The sequence below is a fragment of the Suncus etruscus genome, chromosome 3 (assembly GCF_024139225.1).
Source record: "Suncus etruscus isolate mSunEtr1 chromosome 3, mSunEtr1.pri.cur, whole genome shotgun sequence".
In the NCBI taxonomy this organism is placed as follows: domain Eukaryota; kingdom Metazoa; phylum Chordata; class Mammalia; order Eulipotyphla; family Soricidae; genus Suncus; species Suncus etruscus.
This window is the reverse complement of record NC_064850.1, coordinates 81,584,008-81,593,810: the sequence shown is the minus strand read 5'-3', so window position 1 is coordinate 81,593,810 and position 9,803 is coordinate 81,584,008. Positions and strand designations below refer to the sequence as shown.

The 9,803-nt window shown below is 33.3% G+C and overlaps 1 protein-coding gene across 1 annotated transcript in view; it reads right to left on the bottom strand.

Annotated features, from left to right (window-relative positions):
- Nucleotides 1-3,915: 3,915 nt before the first annotated feature.
- Nucleotides 3,916-9,803, bottom strand: part of ALDH1A1 (aldehyde dehydrogenase 1 family member A1) — a 53,831-nt gene continuing 47,943 nt past the window's right edge. The window contains exons 12-13 of the mRNA XM_049770961.1: nucleotides 8,436-8,510; nucleotides 3,916-4,526 (exon numbers count right to left, since the gene is read on the bottom strand). Of these exons, the coding sequence (XP_049626918.1) occupies nucleotides 4,454-4,526; nucleotides 8,436-8,510 (148 nt within the window). The 3' untranslated portion in view covers nucleotides 3,916-4,453. The remainder of the gene's footprint in view (nucleotides 4,527-8,435; nucleotides 8,511-9,803) is intronic.

The following is a 9,803-nucleotide window of genomic DNA, read 5'->3' as shown; positions in this document are numbered from 1 at the left end:
ATAAAGAAATAACTTACGTTTACTTCTTTATTCAGTTGGCTACAATAATGTAAGAAAAGATTTTATACTTCTTCACTTATTTCAAAATATATCCAGAAGTTTACATTTTGAAAAAATACATATATAAGGAAGAAGGAACTAGATTGCTGAAAAATTTTAGCCTAAGCCATGGCATTGCGTTTTCCCAAACAGTTATCATCAAATTGTTTGGGTATTTTTGAGTTTGTTTTATTTTGTTGTTTTTTGGCTCCGCTTAGAGATTACTCCCAGAAGGTTCAGGGGACCATATGGGATGCCAGGATTTGAACCACTGTTCATCCTGAGTCGCTGCCTGTATGGAAAGCACGCTACTGCTGTGCTATCTCTCCAGCCACTATAATCAAATTCTTTGAAGTAGGGGACAGAGAGAGATATAGAGTTGGTAGTGTTCTTGTCTTGCCCACAGTTGACTTGGGTTCAATCTCTGACATCCCATATGATCACTGCCGGGAATGAATCCTGAGTGCAGAGCCAGAACAACAATGATCATCACTGCGTGTGGTTCAAACACACCAAAAGTTATTTAACTTTGTTTGGCATTTCTGAACATAATAATGCTTTAAGATGTATGTATATATTTTACATTTTGGTTTACAGTACTTTTAATAATGATTTTGCAAGGATGTTATTCCAACACTAGATACATTCCCACGTATCTCAATAAAACCTTCAAGTGTTTTACTGAAATCTATTTAGACAAAAAGAGGGGAGAAAAAGGTAGAATTGCACATTCAAGCAAGAACACAGCTTCTCCAGGGTGGAGATAGGCAATAAAATAAAGAGACAAGGAAGCGAGATGCATGTTTAAGGGAGAACACAGTCTTGAAGAACAAGCTTCTCTCCCTCTTGACCATATTGTTTCTAAGGGTGATGGAATTGTGTTTAGGACTGTAGAATAAGTGTAGAAAATTTTTCTTTTGTTGTTTCTGCTATTACCCCAAAACTAGTAGACACCATTTAACATTCATGGTTTTAAAATTTACTGCCATAAAGACTTTATAAGTGGAGGAAAAGGAATACAAACTCATGATGAACCAATATAAATCATATATTTCTGTTTAATCCTGTAATATCTTATATTACAAAGATTTTATTTTCAAATATTTAAACTTACTCTGACTTTTGTCTTGTTCTGTGTTATACATTTAATATAGTTCTGGTAGAATGCCATTATATAGTAACTTGTCTACCTATTAATTTATTTATGTGTATCTTTAAAGTCATATCTTAAAATGTAGGAACTGTATAGTTTTTGAAAAATATAACACTCATTTATATTTGGGAATTTTCCCTTCTTGCTGTCTAAAAGCCATTCAGTACTCACTGAGGTTTTGGTTTCTCTAATTTCCAAAGAAGTAACTATGTATCAGATTCAAAATAATCCAGATTGAAAATCACTTAAAATTACAGAATTTTGAAATACTCTTGCAATTGAAATTAAGTTTATTTAAAATTCAAGAGGTTAAACATTTTTTGTTATACTTCATTGCACTTGATGGCAGCAGCTACCATCAAGTTATTTCTTAATAGCATCCTATTGTTTCTACTGAACTTTTGAAAATAATGGCCAGAGGGATTGTACAGCAGATAGTGCATTTGCCTTGATTGAGTCTAATCTTGTTTCCACCCGCCACACCTTATATGTCTCCCTGAGCAGTTCCAGGAGTGATATCCTGAGCACAGAGATAGGAATGAGCCCCTGAGCACCAATAAGTGAGGCTCAAAAACAAACAAAAATAATAATAATAACCCTAAATTTCCAATTGGAAAACAAGAACATTTTAGAATATAAACAGTAAAATGCAAAAATTCAATTCTCCGATTAGGACTTGTTATGTCCCATTTGGTAGAAAAGTAGAAAATGGAAATATTAACAAAGTTCCTTCCATGAGGATTTAGTTACTATGTTTACAGAGAGGCCTGGTCTCAGCATCTTCACCTTTTCCTTCATGTTGTTTTGGTTTGGGAGTAAATTCAGCTGTGTTATGGACTTATTCCAAACTATGCACTCAGGGAGCACTCAAAGGATCATGTAGGGTACCAGGAAATTTTTTTTTTTTTGGTTTTTGGGCCACACCCGGTAACGCTCAGGGGTTACTCCTGGCTATGCACTCAGAAGTTGCTCCTGGCTTGGGGGACCATATGGGACGCCGGGGGATCGAACCGCAGTCCGTCCAAGGCTAGCGCAGGCAAGGCAGGCACCTTACCTCTAGCACCACCGCCCGGCCCCAAGAGAGTGACTTTTTTTTGGGGGGGGGGGTTTTGGGCCACACCCGGCAGTGCTCAGGGGTTACTCCTGGCTGTCTGCTCAGAAATAGCTTCTGGCAGGCATGGGGGGCCATATGGGACACCGGGATTCGAACCAACCACCTTTGGTCCTGGATCGGCTGCTTGCAAGGCAAACGGCGCTGTGCTATCTCTCCGGGCCCGGTACCAGGAATTTTAAGTAGGTTTGCTATGTGCAAGGTAAATGCCTTACCTATTATACTATTTTATTGCACTGGCCACCAATCATCTCTAAAATTTTTCCTTCAGACTGCTCAGTGCTATTTCATTAGATAGGGTTACATCTTTCTATCTGTTTCTTAGTGTAAATAACATCAAATAGGATAGAGAATATGTTTTCTGGTTAAATACACATTAATCTGGACCAAAGTGATAGGGAAGGATGTAAAGTGTTCTACATGAAGTTTGAGCCTTGGTGCCACATATGATCCCCTGTGTACCTCCAAGAGTGATCCCTGAGTACTCAGATATGACACCTCCAGGTAAAACCCCCTTCAAATGTAACTATATACATTAGTCAGAAATAAATAGATTGGAAATTTTTCAGAAATTATGTCAATGTGCAATGTAAAATTCTGAGAGAAAAATATATAGAAAAAAATTACCATTTTCACCAATAGAAAGTTTGTTGTAAGATGATGCTGTGGATGGGCTGAAAATAGTACAGAGACTAAGGGTTTACTGGGTTCAGGACTAATGAATTCAGTTCCTTGGCACCAAATGTGGTCTCTTGAAGATCACTAGGAATGATCTCTGAACAAGAACCAGGAATAAGTGCTACCAGGTGTGGCCCCAAAATAAAATACAAAAATAAGCTAAGGCTATGCTGTAAATTTTGTAGAACCTCTTTTATCTTTATTTGCTAAAAGCATGCTTATAATTCAGATTCATAACCAAATAATTTTCCTGGATAACCATTTCAAAATCCCTGAGAATTTATCACTGTACTATTTTTGTTTTTAAAATTATCATTTTTAGGGGACTGGAGAGATAGCATGGAGGTAAGGCGTTTGCCTTGCATGCAGAAGGACAGTGTTTTGAATCCCAGCATCCCATATGGTCCCCTGAGCCTACCAGGAGCGATTTATGAGTGTAGAGCCAGATGTAACCCCTAAGTGTTTCCATGTGTGACCCAAAAACCAAAATAAAATTATCATTTTTATATATTTCTCATCCCTTTTCTTTAGAAGGTATCTTTGTTCAAAATTAAATTAAAGCTCCATGATGTACAATTAGATACTTTGCAATGGAAACGTTTTCAAACAAAGTAAAATTTTAATTAAAGGACTCAAGGGGGAGAGAAAATCTTTGATTAACCCAAAGGGGCCCAGGAACAAATAACAATAATATTGGTTCTATTGTTAAGTAAACAATAAACCATCATAAAATGATATTATAAAACTTGAACAAAACAGTAAATCTCCTTGATTTTATTTACCAGTTTTCTACAATGTCTAATATATTCCCAATATTTCCTTATATGTTGGAACTCACAAAATATTTGCTAAAGAACTAAATTTAACTTTGTTTTTGAATGACAGGGAAAGTTGTTATAACAAAAATGTTAAAAAATAAATATTCTCACATGAATCATGCAAAATTGATTTTATTAGCATTATGTTTAGATGACAGCAAAGTATTTCAGGCATTGTTTCATTTGACAAGCAGACAGACATTCTAGACAAGTTCTCAATAGACTCCGATGACTTCACAACTATCAGGAATACAGCACATATGTCATGCAATTAACATGTATGTTAAATACTTCAAGGTATCATAAAAGGAAACAAGCAAAAAAATTTGGTCCCCTTCTATAAAGTGATTATCTTAGACAAGTAGCTACAAAAAAAGAAGAAAAAACAACCCTAAATTATTACAGATCTAGAAATATCTTGCTTTGAAATCTAATTCTTTTTATTACAGATATGACTTTGGTTCACATATCAGAAGAAAAATTATTCTTTAAGAATAAGCCACATACAACTTTTTCTAGGTATAGAAGTAATTCTTATATGATTTATTTATCTTCTATGAAATCAAGAACAACTGTATTTTTAAAATTGACTGTATTAGCAACAGTAGGAGTTGTTTAGTCACTATTGATCTTTATTCCACTCCTGTAGTTTCTTTATGAATTCTTTTGAGAAATTTTCATTGTGACAGTCTTGACCTCTGTGTATTCATGGAAACCATATTCTCCCCTAGAGAAAAGAGAACAAAACTTCGTATAATTCAGTCCAACAATACAAATGCACTATATAACATGCTTTGGGGCAAGTCTGTTCTTGCTTATTTGGCTAGGGACTATGGAAAATATTTCCTGTGTACATTTTAAATATCTACTGATAGACAACCATAAGAGATCTGCTGTTACATAAATACTTGTGTGAGAAAAACATATAAAACATATTAACATATTTTTACATTTTAAGTGTTCACACACACCCATTTGACTCAGCACAAACTGGCTAGGTTTTTTTTTTTTTCCTTCTTTTTATTGTCCTACTTTTAATTTTAAAAAACTACTGAGAAAAGACAATTTAGCTGGACAAGAATTTAGGTTCAAAAAAATAAGGCAGAGTTGATACCATATAAATAAATAAGAGTATTTTACTACAGTGCTAAAATTGTAAACTTTAGCATAGTTTGGCCTAGGGTAACTACCGATTGTGTGTAATTGTCCTGGAAGTGAGGAGCCTAAAAAAGATCATGTTGCCATGTTTATTCTAAGGCATGCTAATAAGTTTTGAAACAAAACACTTTTAAGCTGTAATTTTAATACCATCTTTTGAATACCAGAGGAAACTAAACAACCTGATCTGTATTGCTAAATTTTTATTTATTTTAAAAAGAGGGAGAGAGTTCAGTAGCTTTTGGGCTTTCTATGGAGCTAATACAAGTCAACCCATTAGGCCCTTGGTATTTTGTTATTAATTTACCTTTTCTAGACCTCCTAGCAGCTTTAGAACTCATATGATTTACCCTTTGAGATAACTAAAAGGGCCCCGGTAAACTATTTTCTACATTATTTAATGACAGGATTAAATTACATAACATAAGAATATTCTGAAAATCATAACACTCATGCACATGTAAGCTTACAAAGTAAAAAGATCTTGATCCTTTTCTACCCCTTTCTTCTGGTGATGTAGACAGGTATGTAGAAGACATCTTTTTCTCCAGAGTAACCTAATCCTCTTACACTGATTATTTTCTTGGGCCATTAAGCTTCTGAAAATACCTTCTAAAAGCTTCAATGAACATGTTCTTCAAAGTAATTAAAGGGTTTAGCCTCAGTTGTCTGAAACCCATTAAAGGATAATAGTATAATAAGTACTTTATCTCACAAAGTCAGATAAATTAACCCATGATTTTTGTCAATAGTTTTCCATTGTATTTGGGGTTTCATAGACACTTGAAACCCTCAGGAGAGTACTAAGTGCGATTATTGTTGTCTCTGGCTGAAATAAACTTTTACTCCTTGTTTTTCCTATGCATATATATATATAGTATTTATGATATAAGACAAAAGTGTCAATTAGCATTTCTATTTATCTCTCTGGTATATATATATACTCTGTGCTTTTAAATTATTCAATATACCAATAAACTACAATCTTAATTTAAGATTTAATTTAATCTTATCTAATAGATCTAAGGACAAGTCCAAAACTAGCATTTTTAACAAACTTCTAGGTCATATCAGTGCTTCTCACTCAGAGTCGTATGTGCAATTGAAAAGTTATAGTTGGAGCTGTAATATAGCACAGTGATAGGGAGTTTGCCTGGCAAGCAGCTGACCCCAGATGGACCTGGGTTCAATCCCTGGCATCCCATATGGTCCCCCAAGCCAGGAACAATTTCTGAGTGCATAGCCAGGAGTAGTTCTTGAGCATCACCGGGTGTGGCCTAACCTCCACCCCCAAAGTTATAGCTATTTTAATTATACTTGCACCCAGAACTAAACTTGGCACTGATTAAGTAAACTCAAAGAAAATGTTTGCTGAGTCGACAGGACACATTTAATCAAGCAAAAAACATCAGGTGAGCTCTCTCTCTAAGCCCAATAGTTTATTCCACTTTAATTTTCTCCTTTTCAAAAGAAACAAGGCTTAAAGGAATCTCATCTACAATGCTGAGCACAAATTTAAAAGTTTCAAGTGACTTCTTCTGGTAATCTAAGTAAACATTAGCATGATTACACTTCTACTATCTGACTTATTCTGGTACCAAAATCTGCAGTAAATTCAGCCTTGGGCATCACTACCACAGAGTGTGTAGACTATATTTTTCCTTTTCCTTTTTGAAGAACGTTGTTTCCAGTAAAATCTGCCTTTCTATCTTTGAAGGTAAATTGTAATTGAAACATTGAGTATTGAGTTTACACTTTAATAATTTTCTTTAAACATATTGAAGGGTATGACTTGTATATTAAGTTCATCAAAGAAGGTAACATTTTGTACAGTGTACATTTTGAAGTAAAAGCCTGCAATAGAATTTTTCTTTTCTTACTAAGAAAAAAGTATAGCCACATTCAGAATTTTAGTTACTTCTAATTACTATGTGTTGATTATTGTTGTCCATCACTATCTACTTATTTTATACCTTACAGTTTGAAAATTATATTGAATAAATTAATACTTGATTTACACTAGTTAATTCATATCTTTTGATTTTTTGACATTTACTATTCATAAAGAAATATGTTAGATAACTGACTTGGCAATGAGTAATCTAACATTTCTTCTCATTCATTATTCAGAATAATCTAACATTTCTTCTCATTATTTCTAGAAAGTTTTGGCAAAGAACTCTCTAATAATAGATATTATAGAGGAAAGAAATTAGAAAGGAAAGAAATAAAGTTTTAAATTCACACTTTGTTGTGTCAGCATAAATCTAGGAAATGAGCATGTATAATGCCATTTAACTCTCATAATGATCTATAGAAATTGTTAGAATATTATTATTATTATTATTTTTTTTTTTTTTTGGGTCAGACCCAGGAGTACTCAAAGCATATTCCTGGCTTTCTGTTCAGGAATGACTCCTGATGTACTCAAGGCATCATATGGGGTATAGATTTAACCTGGGTTAAGCACATGCAAAACAAGCTTCCAAACTGCTGTACTATGTATGACTCCAGCCCTAGAATCTTCATTTTAAATAGGAAAAAAAAAATAGACTTAAAGTTGCATACAATTTGACTTGAGTGTCAAGGCTAGTAGTAAATAGTGGAATCAGGATTAATACAATTTAAATGGTCTCCAGCTGCATTTTCTCCATTATGCATATGATTTTTATTGTTTGAATTGTTTGCCCCTTCCTAGCTCACTAACAATATTCTAAAGATATCTATGGCTTTTCACTGCTTCTATAAGAAAATATGAACAATATTTCTCAAATGTATGACTTTCTAATCTTTGTCTTATTTAGATCTGAAATTATATTTCAACTCCCATAAATTCCCCAGCTAGTCATTTACACAAGCCCTTTATATAATCTTCTATGCAAATAACCTTATTTATATATTCTAACATCCTGTGCTACTTTCACACTTTGGAGCAAATTTCTATCTGTTCTTAGGTCTTCTCTTATTAGTCTATTGTTTTAAGTTTTTTTTTGTTTGTTTGTTTATGGACCACACTTGGCTATGTTCAGGGTTTATTCCTGTCTTTGTACTCAGAAATCACTCCTGATGGTGCTTATGGAACCATATGGGTTGATGGAGATAAAACAGAGGTAAACTATTTGCAAGGAAAGCATCTTACTTGCTATACTATATATCTGACCCCAGTCATTATGTTTTTGCATACTAAATTTTCTTTGGAGTTGAAGTCATAAAGTCTTAAGCATGTAAATGCACTCAAAGACCTTTCAGTCTTTTTGTTTATTTTTACTTTATTCATAGTTGCTGATATTCCTAAAAATAACATGCTGACTAATAGAAAGATATTATAAATGCTGGATTCTGGTAATACTCAGGTACTATCAGTACTGTGCTCCAGAAAAATAAAATCACAGGCAAGTTCTAACTTAAATACAAATTCTTTCCCTTGGAATGGCAATCATTTCTGTCAAATAATAATCTCATAAAAAGCTATTCTTACAGTTCTCGCCCATTTCCAGACATCTTGAATCCACCGAAGGGGCACTGGGCAGATATGACACTATAGCAATTCACCCTAAAAAAAGAAAGTATATTATAGATTATACTTATGAGGTAACTCTCCAGTTTAGAAATTTTGACATTTTCTTTGCAACTCTATCATTTCAATATAACATACTTATTGCAGTAATAAAGCAACACGTAGACAAGAGAAATAGCTCAACTGACACATGACCTCTTACTAGTAATAGTGTGATGCTTAATAAAAAGAAAGTTTTACTGAAAATGCAAATAAAAAATGTTTGCAATGTATTTTCTATAAATAAATAGAATGCCATATAATATGTGTGTGAAAGGGCTTAAACCATTTTGGTAGTATATTTTATATTGAAAAATTGTAAATTGAATGTTATAAGAAAATAACTTCTGTGCTCTTGAAGAAAAGATATGATCTACAAGAAGCTATATTTTGTTGAACATATATTCTTTATAATGATATATAGGTTTGTTTACTTAGAGAATTAATACCATTCATTATATAAATATAAATATATTATGTAAGTTATATATCATATAATAACGTATTATGTATACATATAAATTATAAATGTAATAAATATAATATAATAAATAAACAACCTTCTTTTCAAAAATTGGTTTCATAAAAATTGGGTTTCATTACTAACTTGTTTACTCTTTGTGATGTTTCATAGAGTGCTAAATAAGGAGATCTAATGCAAAACTTAGCTTTCAAAAATTAAAAAAATTATAAATTAAAAAATTAAAAATTAAATTGCAAAAAAAGGGTAAAGTTAAAGTGTTATATAGGAAGTAACAATGTGGTTTTTTTGTTTTGTTTTGTTTTTTTGCTTTTTGGGCCACACCCAGTGACGCTCAGGAGTTACTCCTGGCTATGCGCTCAGAAGTCGCTCCTGGCTTGGGGGACCATATGGAACGCCGGGTCCGTCCTAGGCTAGCTCAGGCAAGACAGACACCTTACCTCTAGCGCCACCGCCCGGCCCAACAATGTGGTTTTAAGCAGATATTTCATCTTTCCTTCATACATTATAATTTCTGAACAATGAAGCAACTGACAGAAAAACTATTTCATGCTTAGTTTGCTTATTGGTTTTATTTTTAGGTAATATTTAGTGATAGCTCAGAGAAAGCATTGATTATCCTATGCCCAGGGCTCTGTATTCTTAATGAGCTAAAAAGTTTTCATCCAATCCTGTTTTGTTGGATAAGGATAGGTCCTTTAAAATATTTGTATTTTCAAAAACATGCCTTGGGAATGGATCACTAGTAAAGCAAGGAGAGTATTTTTCTGGAGCACATATTTCCCTGTTTCCTAAAAAAGAAAAAAAAG